This window comes from Mchenga conophoros, linkage group LG22 (genome assembly GCF_057382185.1).
Source record: "Mchenga conophoros isolate Kocher_MC1m ecotype Shallow Benthic linkage group LG22, M_conophoros_male_GT1.1, whole genome shotgun sequence".
Lineage (NCBI taxonomy): Eukaryota > Metazoa > Chordata > Actinopteri > Cichliformes > Cichlidae > Mchenga > Mchenga conophoros.
The window spans coordinates 29,532,488-29,559,659 of NC_140546.1; the positions used below are offsets into that span (position 1 = coordinate 29,532,488).

At 39.3% G+C, this 27,172-nt stretch overlaps 1 protein-coding gene across 4 annotated transcripts in view; it reads left to right on the forward strand.

Annotated features, from left to right (window-relative positions):
• trappc9 (trafficking protein particle complex subunit 9) overlaps positions 1–27,172 on the forward strand; it is a 230,048-nt gene that overhangs the window by 46,783 nt on the left and 156,093 nt on the right. For all 4 annotated transcript variants that reach the window (XM_085262049.1, XM_085262050.1, XM_085262047.1 and 1 more), the window contains 4 exons: positions 5,906–6,032; positions 6,214–6,346; positions 8,737–8,900; positions 22,798–22,950. In XM_085262049.1, the coding sequence (XP_085118175.1) occupies positions 5,906–6,032; positions 6,214–6,346; positions 8,737–8,900; positions 22,798–22,950 (577 nt within the window). The remainder of the gene's footprint in view (positions 1–5,905; positions 6,033–6,213; positions 6,347–8,736; positions 8,901–22,797; positions 22,951–27,172) is intronic.

Below are 27,172 nucleotides of genomic sequence, written 5' to 3' on the forward strand. Positions count from 1 at the left end.
ACTAAGTACTATGTATTGTGTTTGAACTGACCACTCAGTGTTCACTTTATGGTGTGCTATTGTGCGTTGGTTATTTTGTAGTGCTGTTTGAAATCTGAACTGTATATTTCATCCACTGTATACTGCAGTGCAATACCAAATCATCATGTGCCAAGAAACCTAGTTGTTATTATATATTTATGTCATGAACCAAGCAGCCAGGAACAGACACAAATGTAATCTTTGAAAAAATGGGTTTTATTATACCCCAAAAATGACAAGATGATTGCAAAAATTCAAAATAACAAAAATAAACTTTTTAAGAACCAAGTGGTCCCATAAAAGAGGTTAACTTAACAGAACGCTACTCAAAAGTCACTTAACAAAAACATAACAAACTGACCTGCCCAAATGAGAAACAGCTCCAGTTATATAGCAAATGAACAAACCACTATATACACCAAAGGTGAAAACTAGAGAGATAACAGCTAACCATCATTCAAGAAGAACCCCATTCCCCCTACATGATCACAATAGATGGTTCAGTCCATTTTATTGGCTTCTGCATTTAAACCAGCTCCACCCTCAGCCTCCACTTTCAGCCAAACCAGGAAGGACTGGAGCAGAGATCAGGTAACTCAGAAAGAGCAGAAATATAATTAATATAACATATACCTATATAAAATAACAAACAATGCAAAGCAAAGTCTATGCCACCATTTGGACTATAGCCTAGTGCTGTCATGCATTACAGGTAAACTCAAAATATCAAATTAGTTAACTTATGATCACAGAAGCTTTAGAGCATAATGTAAACATAAGACAAAAAGATCAAATGAGTATTATCTAAGTATTTCAATTGTGTGGTTGCATGCAGCCATCACAATTTATATCGTGGTCCCTGTTAGTGGGTGGGATATATTCAAGTTAAACTAAAACTTTTGTCCTCAGAGGGTTGTGTTGAATGCAGAAAAAATGGGCAGTGGTCAGTGTCTATCAAAAGTGGTCCAAGAAAGAAACAGAGGTAAACCAGACACAGATCATGGGCAGCAAATGCAAATGCACATGGGGAGCGAAGGCAGGCCCATGTACTCCGAGCCAACAGACGAGCTGCTGTAGCTTTAGCTAAGCAGCACACTATGAGACAAACTGCACATAAACAGTTTGTGTGTTTGGTTATGTTTGTTGAGCTCAGAAACTCTGCATTTGAAATTACCTGCCGCAAACTACTGTTGCATAATGATACCTGGCTAAATTCATTGTTTAACACTGTTTAGTTTTCGGTTTATTTATAGAAGTGTCAAAAATGTCTTGTAAGTGCTTATTTTACTTTTTCAATAAATGGTTAAGCAGCTGTGTTGAGCCATTAGGTCTAACATGAAATATTAGGTAAACACAGTTGTTACTAATCATATTAATTAGGGTTCTGCATTAATGTGATTGGTAACACCTGTGTTTACCTACCCTATAATGTCAAAAACCTGTGCAAAGCCCAAGGGAAGAAGTTTAAGATGCTACTATGCCAGTATGTTGTAAGGTGAATTTGTCACACAGACAAGGTCAGATATGCCACCATCTCCTCCCCACCTACAGGTAAACTGATCAGTTCACAGATGGAGACTGAAGCTTTCACATCTCCATGGCAGCTGGGAACCTTAGGTGGTGTTGTAGAGTCACGCTGGTAGACAGACAGAATGACGTAAGCTGCCAAGAGCGCCCCTGTAACCCAGACAAAGTGACTGCCGGTACACTAGAACAACCATTTATCCACTGTACAAAACCAGCTCTCTGAAACACACAAACACACAGGGTCACTTTTCCTTCTTCTCTCATCAAGGTGACCCTTTAGTTTGGCAAGGCAGCCTCTCCTTCTGAGTCACCACACGACTTCAGCGCTAACACACAGCTTTGCTTTGTGCTTTATCGATTTTCCGTTAAAGTGGTGCTTTTTACTACAACCGCCAGCTTTTCATTTTCAGAGGGGTCACCATCAGATGCTTCTTTCATACTTTCAACAAACAAGTTGGGGTATCTGTTTGCTTTCTGTTAAAATGACTCTTTGATTTTTATTTCCCCTTTCATTTACTCAGGTCAGCCCAGATAGTTATAATAAATATGGACTAATCATTTTCTTCAGGAAAAAAAAAGCAAATTTAATAGAAATGTCTGCTGTCTGGCTTTTGTTATAAAACGTTTGTTGTTGCCAAAGTAATCACAAATAATATTCATGCTATAGTGACATGAGACAAATCAAAGGGATAAGTGCATTCTGTTAATGAACCTTTTAAAGGCAGAAAACAGATCAGCTGTTTCGAGTAGCTTTTCACTGATGCTTCTGCTATTAAAAAAAGCTTGTAATGTCATGAAGTGAAAGCAGTAAGCGCTTAAATCACAGCGGTGGCACCTCAGAGCCTCAGCTCTTAGGCAGCCTTCTCTCTAGTGAGGTAGTGTCTGCTTTTAGGGATTGATGCAGTCATTACGTCACCTCAGTCTGCCTTGTTAAACAAGGCTGAGTGTACTGGGAATGTAAATAGTTACTCGAGGGGACATGATTAAGCATTTATAAGAAAACTTGAAAGCCACAGATTTACTGACTAGAATTGAAACTTAGAGGATTTTTTTCTTCCACTCCAGCCAAGTGGGCACAAGCTGGGATTTTTCCCTTCAGACTCCTACAGACAGTTAATTTCACATCCTGTTGTGATCACCACCAGGTAGTACAGGCTGCTGAGATTGCTAATAAGTGCCAAAAAGTTACGTGATTTGTTTGGCTTGTTTGCTAGCAAAATTATTCCAACAGAAATTTAATTTGATAAAAAAAATAATAAAAGTGGGGAAACAAATTAAGGGTTCTTCACAATCACAAGATCTTTAAAAACATGTAAAATTGAAAATGAAATGGGAATAATTTGAAAGGATTTTCTTTGTTTTCAAGAAAACATCATGAACTAATTCAGATCAGACATGTTTTCCAATGCATTAAGGATAAAGACAGAATATTCTTCTAATCCTGACAGCAGTATTGATGGGGTATGTCGCCATCGAGACATTTGATCAAAGAAATTTGAGTCACAGATCCATTACTTCATAGTGTTACCAAATGAGATAAGAACTTATCCTAAACGTTGGCATATTACTGTGTTACACCAGCCAAAACTTGAAAAACATCTTAATGCAGTAGAATAAATAAAATATCACAAAACAAAATACCTTGGAAGGTTTTACAAAATGTTATAAAAAGTCTTGAGGTGGTAAAACGTTTCTGTATCTGTCCTTGTGGAAGCGGAGCTCAAACAGAAGTGTTCAGCTGGATGCCCAGTATGCGGTACAGACTGGTAAGGGGTCAGAATCCAACAATTATCCATAGCCATTCATCACAGTCATTTGAACGACCTCTGTATCAGCTGATGGTGTAATTCAAAAAGTGTGTTGCTCCAAATCAAAGAAGTCACTTGGTTGAGTGACGAAACGTTTCTTCCCCACATTCTTCTTATTGCTTAGATCAATGTCTGTCCCCCAGAACAGTCATGAAGTTACTGTCTTTACTGTGGCAGTAAGTAGGTTTTTCACTGAATCTCTCAAATAAGGATTTTAGTATCTAGCCTGATTTAATTGATGTTCCATGATACATGTATTCTTTTTCTAGTGCAATTACATTTAGTACCTGGTGGTAGATGTCACTATGGACTACAATGTTGAGTGATGACTCATTTTTAGTGTTTTTCAAGTCATTTCAGTTCATTTCAGGTCAACAATATAGCAAGAAATCACAATGACAGCTGCATAAAGGTGCTTTATATTTTAAGGTAAAGACCCTGCAGTATAGGGGAGAAAAACCAACAATCAGTGGAGCCCCTTTGTGCAAACACTTTGCGATGGTGGGCAGGAAAAACTCCCCTTCATAGGAATAATTCTCTAGCAGAACCAGGCTCAGAGAGATGCATTTGGTGTGAGAGGTTCGGGGTTTGGGGAAAGAGAAAACAACCAACGATAGCATAAGGAGACAGAACGAAACACTAATGATATGCTGCAGCATATACACTGATCAGGTATAATATTATGACAACCTGACTAATATTGTATCGGTCCCTTTTTTGCTGCCTAAACAGCCCTGACCTGTTGAGGACTCTGCTAGACTCCTGAAGCAGTGCTGAAGGTGTAATGTGGTATCTGACACCAAGATATTAACTTTAGATCCTTTAAGTCCTGCAAGTTATGAGATGGGGGCACCATGCAGCAGACTTGTTTGTCCAGCACATCCCACAGATTCTGGATTGGAATGAGACACAGAGAATTTGGAGATCAACGCCTAAAACCCATTGTTGTGCTCCTCAGATGATTTATGAACAGTTTTTGTTTTGTGGTAGGACGCATTATCCTGCTAAAAACACACCACTGTCATCAGTTTCCATGAAAGGGTGTGAATGGTCTGCAACGATACTTGGGTAGATGGTACGTGGCAGTTTGGGTGGTGGATGGAGATCAGCATGGGCACCCTGACCGGTCTGCAGCTGTGCAACAAACTCTGATGCTCTGTGTATTCTGACTCCTTTCTATCAGAGTCAACAAACTTTTTCAGCAGTTTCAGCTACAGCAGCTCATCAGTTAGATTGGACCACTGAGGTCAATCAGCCTTCGCTGTGCATCAGCGAGGCTTGCCTGCCCATGACCCTGTCACTGGTTCACCACTGTTTCTTTCTTGTCCTCTAGGACCCAGAAGTAAGCCTGCAGCCTGAAAGTGATATGCGTTTTTGGACAATATGAATACTATACTTAAAAAGTCTTTAAGATTTGATTGAGCCTGATGTTTTTGAAGACTTTGAATGTGAGGAGAAGGATTTTAAACTCAGTTTTGGATTTAATTGGGTCAGTGGAGAGAAGCTAATGTGGGGAAAATATGGTCTCTCTTCCTAGTCCTTGATGGTACTCCCACTGTAGTGAGTGGAGAGATTTAGAACAGCCTCATAATGAATTACAATGGACCAGTTCGGAAGTGATGAATTCATGAAGTGGTTTCTCAGCATCATTCTGAGACAGAATTGATCTAATTTTAAAAGTAGTGAGATGTTTTGCGAGAGAGATTTTCAATTTTTTTAATGTCTGTTTTCAATGTCTGTTTTTTTAATATGTTTTTTTTGGGACTTTTCAATTTCTTTCTTTCACATATAAGATCCAATTAATTTCTACAAGATTTTCACCTTTTATAAGGTCTTAATGTTAACGTTACCTTCAGCAATTTATCATAATTTATTTTTTGACCTGTCACACTTCAAAATAATCATTTTGATATCTATGGCTTAGCTGTAGGTGTAATAAACCAGAAATATTATCTGAGCTATTCTTCACATCACCAACATCTTACAGTTGATTTCAATTTAGTTCAGACACTTTGATTTAACGGTTCAAAGTTACCCTTTGGACGGCCAGTGCAAGATTTTGTAATGCATAAAAAACACTTGAACAGAATCTGCTGCTCTCTATAATATCTGGATTTGGCCAGCTGAATTTGAAACCTTTTTGATCCCCCTTCCTTCTGTGTTGTCATCAGTAGGACTTATTTTCATTCACCTCTCAGGCATACATGGCTCAAATGGTCATTTCCCGCAGAGAATGATTTTCTTCCATGGAAATGGCCATCTCATTCCGCCAGAAATTTAATCTTCAGGACATCGTGGATAGATTAAGATGATGGATCATTTGAAATGTTTTGAGAGATACTTCACACGGAATTGGTGTTGGAAAATTGATCTGCTGCACCTCACTCTGCTTTTTCAAAAGGAAAACAAATGAGGAACCGTGTTGGGCCAAAAGATGAGAGACTGGTTTTGCAGTCAGTTTTCCTTGGTTTTGGCACAGTGGCTTTTGCCGATTGTGATTTCTGCATTACATCTTGGTCATTCCTACTCCTTTTGTGTGTTGCATTCAGGGTTTGCTGACCTCTGGAGTAGAATTTGAATCTCTGCCTGCAGCGCTGTCTCTGCCTGCCGAGTCTGGCCTGTACCCTGTTACTCTGGTTGGCGTCCCACGTACAGCCGGGAACATTACTGTCAACGGTCAGTGTGGCTGAAAAGATTTTTTCATTACTTGGATTGTTGCACATAATAATTAGCTGGAAAGATTAGCTTGTGTTTTTGCACACACTTTTGAGTCAGACTCCTTTTTAAAGGTCAGTGGTTCATCATTCCACTCCAGTAATTTCATCCACTAAAGATTCTATTTTCTATTTGAACCCAGGTTACCACACGTCAGTGTTTGGTGTAACCAGTGATTGCCTGCTGGATGGCCTGCCTGGTGTGAAGACTAGCGGCTGTTTAGTGGAGGTCATTCCCGCTCTTCCTCGCCTCCAGCTCCAGACGTCACTGCCACGGTCAGGAACTCTCTGCACGCTGTCTTTGCTATGACACTAATTGTTCACTAACAGTCAGTGTAGAAAAGATCTGACTGTGTTGCTATGCTGATAATGTCACAGGTCTCAGTAGGCCAGGGGTAAACACTGGGTAAGCCTTGCTTTGCCAAATTGGGTGACGAAAGGTTTATATGTGGTTCACAACACCTGTTTAACAAAGCTAACACTTCAACACTAATTACATTAGCTGGCAGCCAAATTAGCTAGACTGGGTTACATATATTTAATACAACATTTTGATGCCCACAGCAAAAGGCTAAAGTATTTCATAACTACTTGGTAAATTATTTAACCACTGAAAATCATGTTATGCTTTGTGGTTTCTCTCTACTAGCGTTGGCCTTTTGGCCTCATTTTTATCTTTAGTAAAGTAAATTGAAGTGTTAGACTGCGTCAACAGACAAGAACATTTTCCCATTAAAAACATAGGAAGGGCAAAGAGTCTTGCTTTGTTCACCCATGATTGATGTGAACACCCTCAAACACCTTTAAAGCTTAAAGTCAGCACTTTAGCTTTATGGTCATTGTTTCATTGCACATCCATTGTGCTGAGGTACAGAGCCAAAACAATGACAAATGTGCGACTGTTTTACAACTCACGGACTCCTCTCTACTCATCGTTTTTACGCCCAAAAGTAAGAAAAGTTAACATTTTGAGTAGTGTGTTTTTGGCCAACGTGATGCAGTTTGCCCTCGAGTGCATATGTGCAGGTTTCAGGTTTACACCATTATGTAAAAGTTGCCTGTGTTAGTATTTGTGTTTATTTCATGAAATGTTTGTGTTCAAGTATAGCTATGAAAAAGGGATCGCTTTGTGGCTGAGTGGTCTTAAGGTCATACCAATTACAAACCAAAGTTATATCATAGCAAGCATATTGGGATCCTGTGGTGAGAACAGAAACACTTCAAAGAAATCAACAGTGTAAAGCTTATTTTAAACCCAGGTCATGAACCACATTATAGCCCAAGATTGTGTGTTATTTGAGAAATGAAAGTAGAAGTCACGTGGTAAGATTTCTACCAGTAAATAGCAGGTAATGCACGCCGTCTGGACTTTTGTAAATCATTCTGACAGGAAAGCTGCTTTAAAATTCACTATTTAGGTCATGCCTGTGTAAGTACAGCACTCATCAGCTTTTGATGTGGAAAATCTTTTTATTCTCTAATGCTGGAATATAGTTTGTGTGTCTACTCGAACAGAAGTGTAATATTTGGCTCTAGTGTGTGGTGTTCTCACAGGATGCACAGGTAGACCTTGAGTTTTGACTTCAAAGCTCTGAGAGTCTCTACAGGGTGCCTCACAGACTTTTTTTGCCTACAGCACTAAACGGCAGTATCTAAGGCTCCACTTTTCACATTTATACCATTTGAATTCTAAACATTAACTCAAAATTTGTAGTTTTAATATTTTAGAACATTGAAATTCTAGTTTGGAGACTGAATCTTTTGCTGGCATGCCCCATGTCATTAAAAATAATATTTCTGAGTCCAAATGTGGCAGGAGCGGGTTAGTGTTGTTGCCTGCAAGACGGTCCTGAGTTCAGTTCCCACCATCTGGCCTCAGGGTCTTTCTGTGTGGGGTTTGCATGTTCTCCCCAGGTGCTTTGGCCTCCTCCCACTACAGACATGTATTTAGTGGGGTTAGGTGATAATTCTAAATTGCCCACAGGTATGAATGCGACTGCAAATAGTTGTCTGTCCCTGTGTTAGCCAGGGTGTACCCCTCCTGCCCTAAGGCAGCTGGAATAGGCTCCAGCCCCCCCCCCGTGACCCTGAATTGGATACGCAGAAGAGAATGGATGGATGCTCATTCAGTGCAAATGAATGCTGAAGCATCACTGAAAAGGCTCCAAGTTACTCTTACAGCTTCAATAAAATGATCGGTATGGTTGTTCTCAGACATGCTACAATAAAGTTTAAAGTTCAGGCTTCCATGAAAATGAAGATTTATGAGGTTTAGAAAGGTCAGATGTTGGCTGTAAGTTAGCTAGTTAATTTGACATCTAAAGATCATATACCATTTCCAGCAAGATAGAGCACTGCTTTAACTTTGGTTGTAAATTAAGATGTAAAGCTAAATAGCAGCAGTGTTTGAAAGCTTAGTGAAATAGGACAGGTTGAAATAATTATCTATGTCGTGGCTAGCTGCTAGGCTAACATAATATATGAGGAGACACACACACCTTCATCTATCCTGAGAAGCAGCACCTTAAACTCTCTTTTGAATAAAATGGGGGGGTGGCTCAAGACTTCTACATACCACATGATGCATATATGATTGTATTTCAAGGCTATTCACCTAATCTGTGATTAGTTATAATGGCCATGTGTTTCTCTGAACCTACCTACAGGTCAGCCTACACACCTCACCCCATGTCCAAAGAAGAGCTGTCTAGCTCCGTGTCTGTCCAGCTGTTCAACGGAGAGACGCAGCAGTTGACCATCACCTTAGAGAACATTGGATCTGAGGACATAGAGACTTTGGAGCTCACTTCTAAGATTGTCAGCACCAAAGGTAAGCACCCTCAGCAAGATGAGCCAAGTCTGTTTATTATACCTTTTTGTTCAATTTTCTAGCTCTCGATTTAGATTTACAACCGAAATTGTGAAAGTTCAAAACACAGTAGGATTGCAGAAGAAAATGTGGATTGAAAAAAAATGTGCTAAAACAATCAGAGTGCATTGAGTGTCTTATCTGTGTTGTAGTTGCAATAGGCTTTGATGGACTTTACTGTCCACTTAGTTTTTGCTCCAGCCTCTTGCAGCCTGCTTGTCCACAGTGCTGCAGGGGTCGCTACCTTGTTGTATGTGCATGGGGACCTTTCATGCTCTTGTGGCTTTCCAGTCTGTGTTCTGTCTCTTTGTTCAACACCTGCTCAGGCCGTCTGATCTCTGCAGTCCCCCTCACTCTGTTTCTCTGTCACTCGCTGGCTTTTGTTCTCCTTTAATTGTCTGTGTGGAAAAAGGAGGCAATTTATTTATTCTTTTGAAAAACAAAGTTGTCTGGCATTTACTCCAGTTTGCACAGTGTTGAAGTAACTTTTATTTTACTTAACTGTCGATGGTATATTTTAGTATCTGTGCAGCTGCAAATGTAAAGTCTCCTGCTGTTACTTTTTTGTTTAAATCAGAGTGGAACCAGCTGTCATTAACTCTACAATGGGTGTCCTTTAAACAGCTTTGCTTTAACATTGTCAAGCTTTTGCTTTAGTAAGTCACCTGTTAAGGTGCCTGGGTCGTCGACCCAGTGTTTCGTGTTTTTGGTTCTTTGATTTTGTTTGTTTCTTTATATTCTAGATTTCTTTGTCTTACGGGTTATTGGATTATTTTAATTGTAGGTTCTCTGTGTGGGTTTTGTTTGTTTGTCTTCTGGTTTTCTGTCTGTGATCCATAGTTGCTGTCTCCCATGTCTGCTGTATCCCCATGTCAAGTCTGTGTCTCTGTGTTATGTTTCCTGTTTTACTTTGAAGCTCCATGTCTAATCTGTCTGGTTTTGCTTCCTTTGTCTCGTTAGTAGGTCTGGGTATCGTCACTGATTTCTAGAATTGATTCGATCCACGATTCGATTCAATTCAATTCGATTTGAATCTGGGAAATTTTGCCTCAGACAGTCAGAAATATTATAATTCAGATCAATACATTTACATATTTTTGTATCTATAAAAAGGAAGCTGACACTTTCCAGACTTTATCAAAGGTGTGAGCATCACAGCAGATGCTTTTGTGTCAAAGTAGCTGAAGATAAAACACAGAAAAACATGAAGGTGATTTTCCTGGCCTGGGGTTTTACAAAAATATTCTGCAGTAGATCACAAACGAAAGAAAACCATTAATCAACTTATGAACATTACCTCTGAAGTTACAGCGGTTTTATCAGAGACACGACTAAGCGTTTTGCATTTTGTACAATTTTAAAAAGTTTAAATTTGTTCAGTATTGAACGGCAGAAGTTAGGTTTTCTTTTCGGAAGTAAGTAAAAGGAAAAAAAAAAAAAAACATCGGCCGACAGCGCTGTAAATAACTGTAGTCTTATGCGTAACAAGCAAGCGAATAATGCAGAAAACAGATTTCGGGGATAGACGGGAAACTGTTCTTGAAGTACAGAGAGAGAGAGAGAGAGAGAGAGAGAGAGCTGTGCATGAAGTGTGATTTAATTGGTGGAAGCAAAACAGCAAAAGTCAGAGGGAGTCCATGACGATGTTTATGTGAAGTGTAGTTTGGATCTTCGTTTGCTGCTCGTTCGGTCAATATTGTTTGGAGAGAGATAAAACTAACAGATTTAGAATCAGCGCAAAAAGGGTGTGAACACAAAGTGCGGACCCGCCGAAACATCAGAATCAGCGAGCTGTCGGCTTTCAGCCCCGACCGTGTCCGTGCCGTCGGGTGAGAAAGGCGACATCTCACTGATTCTGATCTGCGGGTCTGCGCTTTGTGTTTACGTCTTTGTGCAGAAGCCGTGTACCTGCTCTCATTTAAAAGCGAGTCATCAGTGATTTTTGTTATTCTTTCAGCAAGAAAGAATATATGCTAGCTGTTAAAGTTGGAAAAACCTGTAGTAAACAAAATGTGAAAATAAATCAAAACATGTTTAGTATTTTAGATTCTTCAAAATAGCCCCCCTTTGAGATTTCCTTTGTTGCACACTATTGGTATTCTCTTAATGAGCTTCATGAGGTAGTCACCTGAAATGGTTTTCCAACAGTCTTGGAGTTCCCACAGATGTTGAGCACTTGTTGATCACCTCCTCCATGCACGGCGGGGACCATGCACGCAGTCTCCTGAACAGTTGATGTAGAGATGTGTCTGAACTGGAACTCTGTGTGGCATCTATTTGGGCTCTGATCCGAGGTGCTGTTAATGTGAGATTTCCTTGACTTTCAGTGCTTAAAGTCGTTTCTCTTTACTTAGCGGATTGGTTTTTGCCATAATATGAATTCTAACAGTTGTTAAATAGGGCTGCCAGCTGTGTATCAACCTGACTTCTGCACAACACACCTGATGGTCCCAAACCCATTTAGAAAGCAATAAATTGCACAAAGCAAAGGGTGGCTACTTTGAGGAATCTAAAATGCAAGACATATTTAGAGTTATTCATCCAATTTTTTCTTTGCTACATAATTCCAGAGATTTTGCTTTATGTTATCCGATGTCTTCAGTATATAGCTACAATGTAGAAAGTAGCAAAAATAAAGAAAAAACATTAAATGAGAAGGTCCAAACTTTTGACTGGTAATGTGTATATATATATATATATACACTGTGTGTGCGTGTTTGTTCTAAGCTATACAAGTTCAAAATCTGACTCAAAATTCCATCTCCAGGTGACAGTGTTCGGAAAGTTTTCTCTGTAGTAAACAAAACATGAAAGCCAGTGTGTGTCCTGAGAATTTGGTGGTGCAGTGGCTACCACTGTTCAGGTCCGCGGGTTGGCTGGGTCCTTTCTGTGGCTTTGGTGCGTCCTCCCACAATACAAAGGCAGGCTTTTTTTGTTAACTGGTGATTCTAAATGTGGCACATTGGTTTAGAAAACACCTTGGTACGTAGTGAAATGCTTATCACATATTATTGTAAAGTAACTGCCATTAAGTCTAAATACTGGCAAATTTTTATTGGACAAAACGTAAAAATAATGACGCCGGTTATTGTGGGTTATTTCCAAGTGCTTCGTTTTCTGACACTGAACCACTGCATTAGCATTAATAGCTGGAAGCATTCCAGTTTATGAGAAACCAGTGTGACTTGACCATATTTAAAATCATTATTGATTTCTTTACTCGGAGCTGTCTCCACTGGTAAAATGCTACTCCAGTTATTCTTGCTGTAAACTATTTTAATTTATAACGAGTACCCTAAATTATTCAACACTACCAAGAGCAAAACTTATCATAGCTTTTAAAATATTGCTTCTATTACTCTCTCCTATGTCGCTATGTAAATTCAGTTTTACATTTTTCTTTTTTCAGATGCAGACAGAAGTCTGTTGACATTTTCACTTGTTAATTCTGACAAAAACACCTTTCTTCCCCACATACTAAAGTAGATCCTGCCAAGAAAATACCTTTGTATATCCTCAGTTTAGCCTCAGAAATACAGACATTTAAAATGAAGGAAAGATTTCTTGAAGCTTTTTTTTTATTTTTATAAAACACTCTGACTCCCTGTGGTATCAGTGGGAGTTTAATCACGCAGCGATGAGTGAAGGAGGAGAAGCTGGGAGCAGTTTCCTTTTATCTGAAACTGATCTGACTTTTCTGAAATGGCTTCAAAATTCTGTGATGACAGGCTCCATGCCTCCTCTGCCCAAGGGTTAACACTCATGCGGTCAGTCTAGTCTGACTTTTCTTGGTCTTTCACATATGTTGAAGACTCTATTGTGTAGAGATGGCACAAGCCTTTGGTGTCCAGTCCTGATGTAGAATTTATAACTCAGCGACAGCAGGATGAGAGAGGTGCTGCGCTTTACTCTTGCCTTCTATATAAAAGCGCTGCCCAGTTTTTGATTTAAGATAGATAGTAATTTGCTGGTCAATGGTAAATGGTACAAGACTTACAAGATTTGAACACAGTAATCCACTGATGTCTACCTCTTAGAAGCTTGTTGCATCTCACACATCCAAGCTCCCTGCTGGCTGGACTCCAAGGAACAACGTAGTCTCTCTAGTTAACAAAGCATTCTCTTTGAAATAAAACTGTGGTACCGTTTTGTTTGTTTTATGCTGCAAATATAGCGTTGCCTCCCAGGGAATGTTATTTTCAGAGTTGGATGAAGAAGTGATAAATATTCTGGGTCCAAATTTGAAACATCCAGTGCCTCAATAATATCAAAGACACAGATGAAATATCATTACTCTACCCAAGGATTTGAGCAGTATCATTAAATCCAACAACCAGTCTTTTTTTTTTTTATATGCTGAGTGTTATTATCTTATACAATTCTTCAGAGCTACAGTGTTTAAGACCTTATGTGAAAAAGGTCCAACTATAAAAAAGGTTTTTGTTTTAAGTACTTAAACTTCTTAATTGTCCAAAGAAGATACAGCAGAAAGCTCTTCTCTTCTCCTCCTTTGTTGTTCAAATTCCTTGTGAAAGAAATCTTCTGTTCTTCTTTTGTTTTTAAGTCTTTGCTGTTTTATCTTTATCCAGCCCTTTCAAGTCCTTCCTCTTCTTTGAATGCTTATCTTCTCCAGTTTCAGTTCTTCTTATTCCTCTGATTCAAACTGATTCTCTTTTTCTTTTCCTTTAAATTTTTGTCTGCTAAGGACCAGTATTCGTAGTCAGACCAACAACAGTAGCACTTATCCATTGAGCCCCCCTGAAAGTGTAGTTATGGTATAACTTATTTAGTGCTTTTAGGTCATCATTAGTCACAAGTGCCTTTTTCCTGTCTTCTTTTTTTTCTTTTCCTGTTTTATTCTCTGATTCTCAACAATAGGACTTATAAATCTTTCTGACACATCAGTATCCCCAATTTTTAGAGTCAATATCAGTGAACCATCAAATGCATGAAAATGCACATGAAAGCAGGGCTTTTTTTGTTACCATCTGGAAATAAAAGTTTCTTTCTAGGCATCCTTTTTAAATGCATTAAAGATATGGTCACTTTAATTCACAGATATGGTCGCTTTGTTTAATACTGGCTGTGATCAACACATTACTCTTAACGTTTGAAATAGGGCTGTGCATCAAATCTCAATCTGAGTTGCTAATGCACTCACACTCTGTACATTAAAAGGCAAGCTACCATCCAATTTCCGCTGCCTACCGTGGTCCAGGTCACAGGGGCAGCAGTCTAACCAGAGATGCCCAGACCTCCCTCTCTGCAGTTATCTCCACCTCTTCTCGGTGGACACTGAGGCATTCCTAAGCGACCTCACGGACATCTCTTCAGCATGTCCTGGGTCTGCTCTGGTCCCACGGGCTAAGTCTGTTAGATACGCCTCACCTATGAGGCGCCCAGGAGGCATCATCGTCTGATGCCTGAACTGCCTCTACTTTAGTCTTGAACTGGGTCTCAAACTTGAAGATTTTTCACCACAGCTGCTTGTTATTCTGCTGCCAACCACTCCAGTGCAAGCCGTAGGTGATGGCTTGGTAGACTAACAGAACCACGTCATCTGCAAGAAGCAGAGACAAAATCCTGAGACCACCGTACTTGACGATCTCCACATGGCTCGAACACTTGAGCAACACTTGAACAGATGATAAAGAACTGGTGAAGTCCAACACCCTTCAGGAATGAGTTTAACTTGTTTTGAGAAATGTGAACCAAGTATTTTGGATGCATTCCAGCACATTCTCCAAGTCCACAAAATACCAACATACTGGTTGGGCAAACTTCCACACACCTCAAGCCATCATGCTCCGTGGAGTAGACAGCAGTGGACCCAAATGCAGACAAACGAAACATGGAAATGGAACTTGATTTTAACAAAAAGTGTGCCTTTTATTCGGGCCAAAAACACAACGTTAACCAAACATGAAATCCAACTAAATGAGAAACTAATCACAAAAACCTAAACTGGGAAAACTAATAATATGCCCCATCACACCTTCAGATCGCCAAAGGCATTCTGACCCAGTAGAACAGTGGAGTTCCTAGGTGCACATAATATTACATTGTTGTTTGACTTCTCCTGGTTAGACATTTCTTTCATGCTAACTTTCCAGCTAACTTTTGTATGTTTTATTTCTGCTTTGTAACATCTACTGTACGCAACAAGTTCCAGGTAATATACATCATAATTGCATGAAGCCCTCTCATTCTTTGATCTAATTGTGACACAATGACCACAATCCAGATTGCATTCCTATTTCCATGGGTGCAGTGTTGCAGGCTTTGTTACAGTACAAAGAAAGAAACCCTGTAACCAATAAAGTATCACATCTGAGCTGTGAGACCTTTGAAGGCCATTTTAATGTCAGATCGGCTTCCGTCTGTAGTGTGTCACAGGACATCTTTTAAAAAAAAATTCAATTTAGTTTTGCTTTGCTCCTCAAGGCTGTCTGTGATGATACTGCCTGTTGAAACGGTTTAAATGGTCTTATTGAATAATGCACTCAGGATGCACTGTTACTAGGAACAATTTTTGAATAGAAGTTACAAACAGGAAACATTTTTACAGTAGTAGTAGTTTAATTTGGATATTTTTCCAGTGTTCTGCTTTAGGTCTGTGGTAGTTGGTGCATTTGAAGTGAGTACTACTGAGTCTAGAAGCACTATTGAGTTTTTATGGATTTTCTTTCTACCAATCTACACAGTATTATAGTATTGTATTGGTTGTTCTTAGAGCTGCAATAGCTGAGAAGGGAGAGAGGTGGTACAAAAATGACTCAAATGCATGAATTCATTTGATCTGCTTTGGTCAAATTGTAATAAACTTCTGTTTGCTCAGATAAGTTTCATCTTTTGTTTGAACGAGTGTTTTCTGAAGCCTATCGTGGCTAAGAGTGAGTTGAGACTGTCTAAAGTCCAAGTGAAATTAAACATTTGCTATGCTCATTCATCTTTGGAGTAATAATAAAATACCGAATACTGTTTTTGTACAGCCGTGAACTCTTGTATAAAACAGATGCATCAGCATTGTGCCATAGGCAGGAGGTCACGCTGACAAGCAGCCTGTCAGCTGCGGTCAATCAACCACAGACACTGAAAGGAAAAGAAACTGTGCACTAAGCAACAAGAGGATTTGGGCAGAGCAACAAAGAGATGTCGTCTTTGTGTCTCAAGTTTGTCAGAGTCACTGAATCTAATCTGTTTTGGAACATACAGTAGATGCCTTGATAAATAATGTATTCCTACATTCTTAGAAAATAAAGTACATTACGTTACAAATTTAGCCTTTAAAAAAGGTCCAAACTTGAGATCAAGGATTTTATATATTTTTATTACGAGTTATACATACACTTGTAAAATGGACTGGTGTTTCAATAGCACTGCTCTAGTATTAAAAACGGCTCAAAGCTGTATCTGTTTTTACATCTGAACCTGCAAATGCAGCCAACTTAGGCAGTGCTGATTCCTGCATTACTTATGTGCTTCTCATTTAACCCAAACAAATAAGGAAACGGGAAGGCTTTAAAAACGAATTATCAAATTTTATTTTTTAAATATTTTGTGAAATTTAAATTCTCGCCTCATATTGCATCTTTAAATCTTGAATAAGTTGCGTAAAAATTAGTAGATATATACATCTATCTATCTATAGCCAAAAAAGGTACACTTGGTCATCTTAAGGTGTAATAATTAACTCAAGTGGCACATTTGTGTAGATTGTAGGGACAGAAGCTCTGAATTAAGATGTTGAGTTTATATTTGCGGGTAATGTTACATTTGGAATGCTGTACTTGTAGGTAGTTGTTCAAATTTTATTCTAGATGTAGATGATTTTCATGTATTGGAGTAGAGAGAATTCATATATTGAATAACAAGCTCCCGCTGTTATTTGATGAAGCCTTTTGTTAAAGCTTTCTAGTCAGAAAATGACTGTTAGGCCAAAACAAACATGCTGCCTCAGAGGAAGAACAGCCTGGTGGGCTGCATGATACAACCTTACCCCCTAATTGGATTGCAGTGCAGTTGATCATCCACTTCTTTTCTGTGTAACTTCATCTTCTTTGTTGCTGTCACTTGTGAAACCCCTGCAGCTTCAAGTAGTGTGGCTTAAATAAGGCAAGCCCTAGAAGAAATGACCACATTTTAGCGACTATGTATTTTTAGTCTGGTTGGGTAAGATTTCTACTAATGTCCCACTATTTAATAATGAGGAATTGTACACTTCAACTTGTATTATTTAACAGTTTAGCAGTCAACTCAGATGTTTTCACATGTAATTTATTTGCATCCTTGTTTTTAAATGTGCAGTGTGTAAAATCTCAGATGGTAGAATCCTGAGAAATCTCTGCATACAAATTTAATGTGACGATGGACTGTAAAGGACAGGGAACTGGTCTCCCTTCTTCCCCAGTCACTGTAAGTGGTTTAACCCTTTAGTCTTCTAGGCAGGGATCCTTAAGCAACGTGCAGAACTCCAGATTGCCCTGATGCATATGTTGCAGAAAAAGTAAGAGTAATAAGCTGTGAGAATGTTTGCTGAGAAAAAGCTGGAAAAGAGGTATGAAAAATATGTTTCTTTAGCATCCTCTTTGGTATCACCACAAAGTCCAAAATCTAGCTTCTGTGAAGGTCCTGTTGCTGTGAAAAATAGAATATACAGATTTGGGGATAGCTTATCCTGACATCCAGGCAGGGGGAGGCCTTGCTTATATGTGCAAGACACTCAGAAACCACATAGAAGTAATATACTAGCATAGATGCTGCTGGTCTGGTCCCTGAACCCTTCAGGAGCTGAAATTCTTTCCTAAACTGGATTGTAAAAAGAAGAGATGATGCAACACATGCTGCTTTCTCAGAGAAAGACTTTACGTACAGATAGTTCAGCAAAAAACTTGCACATTTCATTTACTGTACATGTTATCATTGAGTAATTTTAAGAATCCAAAAAAGTCTGCAAACAAGGACGCTCGGGTGACAGACAATGTAGAAGAGAGGGGCAGAGTCCAAATTGGCTTTCTTCTTTTTTTCTGCGATGCAGTGAAGAGATGATGCTTTTTGCAGTGTGTATAACTGACACTGCAGCCTTACCCCATCTTCTTTTATACCAAAATACTGTTTTGTTTTATATATTTTGTTATCTAGGCTTTCAGAAAGCTTCAGCTACAGTTTCTGTAGTTACGCAACAGTTTTCAAAAAAACTTTTGTTTTTCCCCCCATCAGCCGATTAAAACAAATGGGTTTACCCCCAGATTTACAAACCTTAGGCTCTGGAACAGAAAATCTCCTCTGTGATTCCTAAACATGGTCTGGAGACTAAAGCAGGAACAATGGATATCATAATGCAGAGAATGTCTTCAAGAAAGTCAACAAGCGCTCACTTTAAACATAAACTTGTCATAAACAGAAATTACTCTTGAAGCATCAAAACATTTTTTGAGCATCTTTATTTTACCTTGTTCTCTTGGAGTGCCGGGACCCTTTTTGATAACTATTGTAAACAGATCATTACATCATTCTGCTGCTGTCTATGTTAGAGGCGATCACCTTATAAAAAGGGTTTGGGTTCCTTTAAAATGTGCATGTCAGGGTTGGGTAGAGGTGCCTTTCATATCAGATCATAGCAAAACATTTTGATTGTGAGAAAACGTAACTCTAAATAACTGACCACTTTGATAATTGTACCCTCTCCGTGTGTCTGTATAAGGAAAACAGGTGCAGATGGAAATATATGCAAGAAACAAGTGTATAGTTTTATACATGTCTGCAAAACATCATGGTGTCTGTACACCGATCAGGCATAAAACTACGAACACATGCCTAATATTGTGTTGTTCCTGCTTTTGCTGCCAAAACAGGAAAAGTGAGATCAACTTTTTCAGCACTTACAGTAGCTCATCTGTTAGATCGGACCATACAGACCAGCCTTCAATACCCACATGCATCAGTGAGCCTTTGCCACTTACAACTCTGTCACTGGTTCATTACTGGTCCTTTCTTAAAACACCTAGTGACCACAGCAGACCAGGACCACCCTACGAGAGCTGCTGTGACCCAGTCCTCTAGCAACACAACTTGGGCTTTTTCAAACTTGATCAAATCCTTACGCTTCTAACACATTAACTTTGATGATAAAATACACTCGTATAAGGATTGTGATTTACCTCTTATTAGAAAAGAACATCTTTAGTTAGTATGTTATTCAAATCCATTTGAAAAACAAAACAACCATCAAGTAAGCATCAGTACCGCCAACCGGTGCTGCTAATGATGTTAATGTTAACTGTTTTTTTTCTTTACATTTGAAACACAGTTTTTGCAGTAATGGGTATAAAACCTCAAAGATGATCAATGATTTACAGCACTCATGTTAAAGCTGTGTGTTAGTTTTAGATGAGTTGAAGCAGACATCTTAAAAAGAATTGGCTGGCAAAAATTTCACAAAACATTCTTCCGCTTGACTTAAAGTTGGTGTAAATTCGGATTGAGCTGGAGTAAAAATGGAGCAATAAAAACCAAAACATGTTGTTTTGGTGGCGGATGGAAGCATTCAATGTGTTTTTTTTCCTGGATTGAACAGACAGCATCATTCATCACAATCATGAAAGTAGGTGCCATGTTTTCACCATCTTTAGCATTCATTTAAGGTTACGTTGTCTCTTAACATAATTTTCTTTGAGCTTTTTCTTCTTCAGCGACTTAACGAGGCCCACCTGGATGAATTAACGGCACCAGCTGTTCAGCGGAAAATGTGTTGATTTGCATGTTTTCTTTGCTAATTTTTTTTGTGCTACATTTAGATGGAAAACTAATCACTACTTTAACATTGCACACTAAGATTGAGTGAGAATGTGTCAGGTGCACAAATTCTCATTGCATATTTTGTGTCTGGCCTCCTGTGGAGTTGAGTGTCGTCAGGTTTCATGCATTGATAAACTTGTGGTACTTCATATTTTTCTCCCTAGGCGTTGTTCAGTCATACATATACTCAGCATTATGATATCACGCCTGGGCTGCATGTCTGATCCAGTCTGGGGACAGAGGCTGTGGTAGTGTAGCACCATGTGGACAAAACTAGTCTTTCCTGATCATCGTGTTACTTGTTCCCACCTGTGCCTCCTTTGTCATAAACTGGTAGTGGCTTTAGACAGGCCACAGCTGAGAGAGCCTCGCTCTCCATTCTCTCTGGGAGCTGAATGAATAAAAGATGAGCACAGTCACAATAGGAAGACATCTGTGGCAAAACAAACAAAACATTACTCTTTCTGCCGCAGCGCGCGCACACAGCCATCTTGGAATATGAGACCGCGCCATTTTCCCAGAAATAAATATATATTCATACGACTGTATAGATAACAAAGGTAGCAATTTATTGTATTAGTTTTAAATAAGCATAGACATAAACTGAATCGTTTCTTAATAGCAGAAAATAAACTGGTGTCAGACCTTTCGTTCATCACTGTAACTTCATTGCTGCGCTTTAGATATAAACCTCGCTTCAGTCGTCTTTCAGAAACACTTCTGTACAAATTCATGTCTCACGAGGATGAAATACTTTTGTCTGCACAGCCCGTAACATGAAAGGTAAACGGGATTATTAATGCTCCAGTGACTGTGTTACCATGAGCAGACTGTCGGCTGCCTCTGCGTTTCTTTGTCATTTGACTCCATCAGGATGACTCCCTTCGGAGTACTAGGGGCACCTAACACATGTTCTGGTTTTGATGGGGCCAGTGCAGCTAATCACAGTCACTCAAGACAATGCTTGCAAGAATTATTATTTTTATTATTATTATTCTTTTTAAAACAGAAGCTGCGTCAAACTATACAGAGCATATAAGGAGGACAGGAAACAGCTGTCATTTTCCTACTTTCTGCTGTAGTCACATTAGCAAACACAGTGGTTGGAGACCAGTGCACGAACAAAATGTTTGTGGTGGTCTGTCAATGACTTGCACAATGGTTGCTTTTAAGCCAAGGCTCTTTCACATTCAGTTGGTATTTTCAAATAAACATAATAAGATGGAGTTAATCTGCTCTTTGTGGTTGAAGGAGGTCAAGTTAGCAATTTCATGCAAACTGTTTGTGATGATACGGTGATTAACTGTGATGAATTGGAGAAAATCTGTTGCCGTCTACTTACATTCGGTGTCCAGTCAGAACCTCACAGATGTGAAATTCCTCGACTCACTTTCATATTTGAATACGACTAGAATACAGTCAGTTGTCCACTGGTTGAGTTGTAAAGAGACACAGGCTCATCGGAGTAGACTGACTCAGACTGACCGCAATGGGTTGTGTAAATTGGAAAACAATTACATGACAACAAGAGTTGGGCCGCAATTGTTTGAAGACAGGTTGCCTCCCATCACCTTGTAATCAAAGTTAGTCACTGCAACAACTATAATTCTTAACACTTGTTGCTTTAGCTCTCAAAAATGTACATTTACACAGAGAAGGTTGAACGCAGGTGATCAAATCTGATTAAACAGGACTGCATTTTGTCCCGTGAGGTTATTTAAGTGTATTTGTGATGGTTCATTAAAAAAAGATCTGGTCATCAACAAAGGAGAGCTCCATAGCAGAATCAGCCAGAACAGTGGCTCAGAGAAACGCAGCTCTTGAATCTACAGACAGACTTGATCATGAGAAATGTGTCTGACTACTGATTTTATTAAGCTAGAGATTTGTAATCTTAATTTGAAATGATTGGTTTTTCAGAAGAATTATGCAAATTGAGCATTAGCTTGACGTTTGTTTGAAAATTGAAAATGATATTCATAAATCTCTTTAAAATTCGAATGTAGAGCGCATCTTTAACCCAACACAGCTGAGCAATACAACTTTCACAGTGGTGTTATTGATTACATGGCTTTTAAAATTAGCTCTGCTTTGCACTGGTGGCCTGTACTTTCGCCCTATTGCACCTCAGACAGGCCTCATTTCTGCTGCTATTCTTGTGACTTGTAATCAAAGAGTATGATGACATCATCCACAATCATAGCTGTTTACCTGTAGAAATGTGAGGCCTGATGTTGCATATTTAAATAAATAGCTTCCCCCTTTCCCCTTTCATTTACTTCATCTCATTGCCTCCCCCCCTCTCCTTTAATTCACTGCAAAAAGCTCTGAGTTTATGAATATTTAAAGGGGAGTGTTATTCACAAAATCTTTATTTAATGCTGCCTCTGTTCACATCCTCTTAGAGGGTTTTTACATGCTTTGCTTATGAATCAAGCAGGGAATTGTAAACCGTTGTTCTTGCAGCGAGCTTGCATATCACTTTATTCTGTGAGTGCGTGTTAAACCCAGCCTGCTTGCTGTTCCTCCAATACCTCAGAGCAGGAGAGGCTCACCTGCACAGACAGAACACATGCTTTTATTCAGGTGATGTATCATTCATTTGGCACTTCTGTCTGAAGTGGATGCAGCTGAGCCATTTTTTGCAGGTAGCAGGAGTTTGTGGCATAAATTAGAGCATCAGGTATAGTGACGGGCACCGAGAGACTGGTGGGTAAAAGATCCATCGGCGGCTTTGTTGCTCTTGAAAGCTTACTGCAGAAGAAATGTGATAGTAACACCTTGTATGGTGCAGCCTGAGGCAGGTAAATCAGATGCCCCTCAGATGCTGTTTCTTTCCATTGTCTTGAACAAAACACACACACACCAACAAGTGCTCTGGTAAGCACACATTTGCGCAAGCTGCATTCAAATGGCTCCATGCGCGTCTCTGTTTACTTTGACCAAATACTTTTGCATCCACGTCTTGCCACCTTGTATCCCAATGGGAAATTCCTTGGCATTTGTTTTCCGATATTTCTTTGTTTCACCGATCCTTTATGTTTGTTTTGTGTGTTTGCAGAAAAAGTGTTTGGGGAATTTCTGAGCTGGGAGTTAGATGAGGCATTGTCTCACCTGCCTCTAAAGCCGGGCCAGTCTGTGACACTGACTGTCAACATCAAAGTCAAGCTCGACTTCTCCGGCCAGGAAAACCTGCTGCAGGACCTCAACGATGGTGAGCCCTCTCATAATTCAGCACTAAAGATGAAAAATGCAGTTGACTGTTTCCTGTTTACTATAAGGTTACAATCTATAGTGTCACAGTCTGGCGAGGGCAGACTGTATGAATTGAAAAAGGACCCAAAATGCAGACTCCAAGGAACAGGGAACAAAACTTGAATGTTAACAAAAAGCGAGCCGTTTAATATGGCTGGAAAAAAAGGTACAAACAAAGGGCAAGGCAAACTGAAGCAAAATTAACACAAACCTAAACTGGGAAATCTAAACAAACAATAAGAAAAACCTAGACAAGAAACTTGGAAGCATGGCATAGGAAACATGGCGTGGACAACAGACGACCTGACAATCACACACTGAAAACAGAGGACTTAAATACACAGGAGGTGATTAGGGGAAGTGGGAACACATGGAGGAACAGCTGAGGGTAATAAAGCAGGACGAGGCAAGGGAAGCAAAACTAGAAACACTCACATGAGACATGGACCTTCAAAGTAAAACAGGAAACACACTGACTGAATTCTAAACATGCAAACTTAACAGCAACTGGGGAGACAGAATATAGGAACCTGAAATATGGTACAAAACCATCACAGTGGACATAACATGGAACACAGGGAAGCCATATGACGAAGCCAAAGAGCAAAACCTAAGATAACCATAACTGAGATCTAGGGAAACACGAAACAGTACCACAAAGGACTCAAAACATAATCCATAATATAAAAACACGAGATCTCTCCAAAATGAAACAGGAACATGAGAGGCAGACATAACAACATAAGACAACAGACATGAAACACACGAAGGGCAAGGGAGATTTAACATAGTTGGAACACGAGGGGGAAAAAATAAGAACTAGAAACACTTAGGCATGATAACAAATAAACTTAGGAAACCTGATAAGCTTAAACATACACTATGAACATCAAAAGAACTGAAACTCAAAACACTGGGTCATAAGACCCAGGACCGTGACATATAGGTGTAAATAATCATCAAGGTTTACAGGTTAGTACTTATTTATCAATATTTAGGTACTACAACATTAGAGATTTTAACATTTCAACCTTTATCGAGATGTATGTTTGTGTGCAAGTGCAACTAGGCATGCCAGACAGGTATGTTTGATGCTCATTAGAAAAAACAAAACTAAATAAAAAGAAGCATAAATAACATCAAAAAAAGGTTCAATCAAGTTTGTCACCTGTCCTGACCAGTCTGTGCTGATATCATCTTAATTCATGATAACCCTCTTAAACAGACTAAGCACTAAATAACACGACATATTTTTAATAAGCTACTGGAACTAAACATTGAAAACTGCTTTAACTATGGCAATTTTAGTCTTATATTTACCACGGGAAATTAAATTTGTACTAAATGGTTCAATAGTTGTATTATCTTATTTTAAAAAATCATTAAACTTTATTTTTGGTCTATGTTGGTGTTACAGGTACCGGGTGGCAGCACCTGTAGACAGCTATATATGTGTCCTGTAAACAGGAAAGAAATGATCAGACAGGGAGACGTGGCTTGCCGTTTCCTGAATACTCCGCCATTATTTATTCAAATTCACAATTATGCACTCCTTTTATTTCTTTTACAGTATTACAACTGTGTATTTATTATTCTTAACATAGCTCACACATTCTCCATATGTGTTCTGTTACCAACTAGACTAAAGGGAATTAACACATTCTAATGTCATAAACATGACCAATTTTCTTGTAAGACTTGGTTCAAAATGAATTCCAACAAGACAAATCTATAAATCTCAAATAGTTTGAAAGAATGGTGTAATCAGCACCATCTTGACATGTGCACTGAATTCACGGAAACACTTTATGGCAGAAAACAAGATACTAAAACAATACAGAATAACGGTGGAGCCGATCACTAACATCACAGAGCATAGGTGTGTGACCCAAACTAACATGCTAACCATAGCATGCTGCTAAAGCCGTAAACAGATACTTACAAAAGTCTAATTTACTGTACTACACAATGTTGTACGCTTTCACTTTCCAACCGTAATGATTAATCTATGCTATATAATGGATGTGATTGCTATTATATTCTATTTCGGGCACGATGCGAACCTGTAAATAGGAAAGAAATGATCAGACAGGGAGACGTGGTTTGCCGTTTCCTGAATACTCCGCCATTATGAGAAAACAGCGCGGAGCATGCGCTTCAGGGTATGGCGTTATTTTTGTGCCACTATTCTGAGCGCACGTAAAAAAGGTTTGCAGGTGCAAGTGTTGCATTTTGAGGAGAAATTTATTTTGAGCGAAGAAAAGCTGAATTTGAGTGAACAAAATTCATTGCTGCATGCAAAAAATGTATATCCGTGTTTGCTATTATCCATATACACACGCACAATAGCAGCCCCTCTCGCTCAGTTTTTGTATTTGCGCTCGCAATGTGTCGCTCACACTCTCAACATTTCTGCCCGTGCACGCTCAACTCTTTCTGTACACCGTTATATTTGTGCCACAAAACCAGCCAATCACAGACTTGGATGCAAAAAAAATCTGATTGGCTGTTTTTGTCTCCAACCAGCTCGAAAGGACGAAATGCAATATCCCAGAATCCATTTCGTCCAAAGCTCAAACGAGGCAGTGGCGGAGGAACACAGAGTGGCGGAGTTTGAAATATTACTCTTTCTGGGACACAAAATAAACTTTTAAGATATTTTCATGTTAGAATGTAGCTGTGTGAACTTCAAATATCTGCTCGATTTATCAAGACATCACATATTTGCATAAGTGCTCCAACGTTTTCGGAGATGCCTGTTACCCACCAGCTGACCGGGTGGGAACTCGGGTTAAACATAATATATAAGGCTGAACTGACAAAAAAATCACCGACTACACCACCAGGTATTATTGGAAAAACCATAAAGCCTTTGAACGAAAACAAACGCTGTTGTGACAGTGATGTGCACTGTTTTGTTGGTATATATGTATGATTTGTATCACCTTCATGTTTCCAGCTTTACAGCTGTGGCTCCAGCAAACATCAGCTGATACTAGAAATTAATTTTAAATAAATTCTAACAACAGCTGATCAATTTTGAACGTGCTGCTGTTGTTGTTTAGCGCAACATCCGCTGGTTTCCTGTTTCTGGCGCAAAGTGGGAGATAAACAAACAAGAGAGACGATCAGCTGATCATTGATCAGTTTCATGATTGAAGTAGCAACAGGAGAGGGAGGGAGAATGAGGAGAGAAGAGGCAGCTAAGACACAGAATAACTCCAGCTTTGTGTCTTTTTTATTCTCGCTGAAGTCTTTTCCCCTCAATACGGATGTATTGTAATTGGTCCAGCCCAGAGTTGATTATTACCAGTTGGCTAATCCACCACCTTTCATTGTTTATACCATTACAAAAACAAACAAACTAACATAAAAATGAAAAATCACCATTGGCCCACCGGGTAAATGCCCAATGGCCAGTCCAGGTATTCGGTCAGCTGGTGGGTAACAGGCATCTCCAAAAACGTTAGAGCACTTATGCAAATATGTGATGTCTTGATAAATCGAGCAGATATTAGAAGTTTACACAGCACCATTCTCGCATGAAAATATCTTAAAAGTTTATTTTGTGACCCACAAAGAGTAATATTTCAAACTCTGCCACTCTGTGTTCCTCCGCCACTGCCTCGTTTGAGTTTTGGACGAAATGGATTCTGGGATATTGCATTTCGTCATTTCGAGCTGGTTGGAGACGAAAACAGCCAATCAGATTTTTTTTGCATCCAAGTCTGTGATTGGCTGGTTTTGTGGCACAAATATAACGGTGTACAGAACGAGTTGAGCGCGCACGGGCTGAAATGTTGAGAGCGCGAGCGACACGTTGCGAGCGAGCGCAAGTGCAAAAACTGAGCGAGAGGGGCTGCTATTGTGCGTGTGTATATGGATAATAGCAAACACGGATATAAATTTTTTGCATGCAGCAATGAATTTTGTTCACTCAAATTCAGCTTTTCTTCGCTCAAAATAAATTTCTCCTCAAAATGCAACACTTGCACCTGCAAATTTTTTTTACGTGCGCTCAGAATAGTGGCACAAAAATAACGCCATATTCAGGCTGCTAACAACAGGCCAAACCATGGTCTCACACTCCCACCTACTGGTACAAAAATGGAGCGTCCGCTACAAATATCCCGGGGTAGTTACCAAGTTTCCTGTTAAAATTACTGTAGTTATTTAGGGCA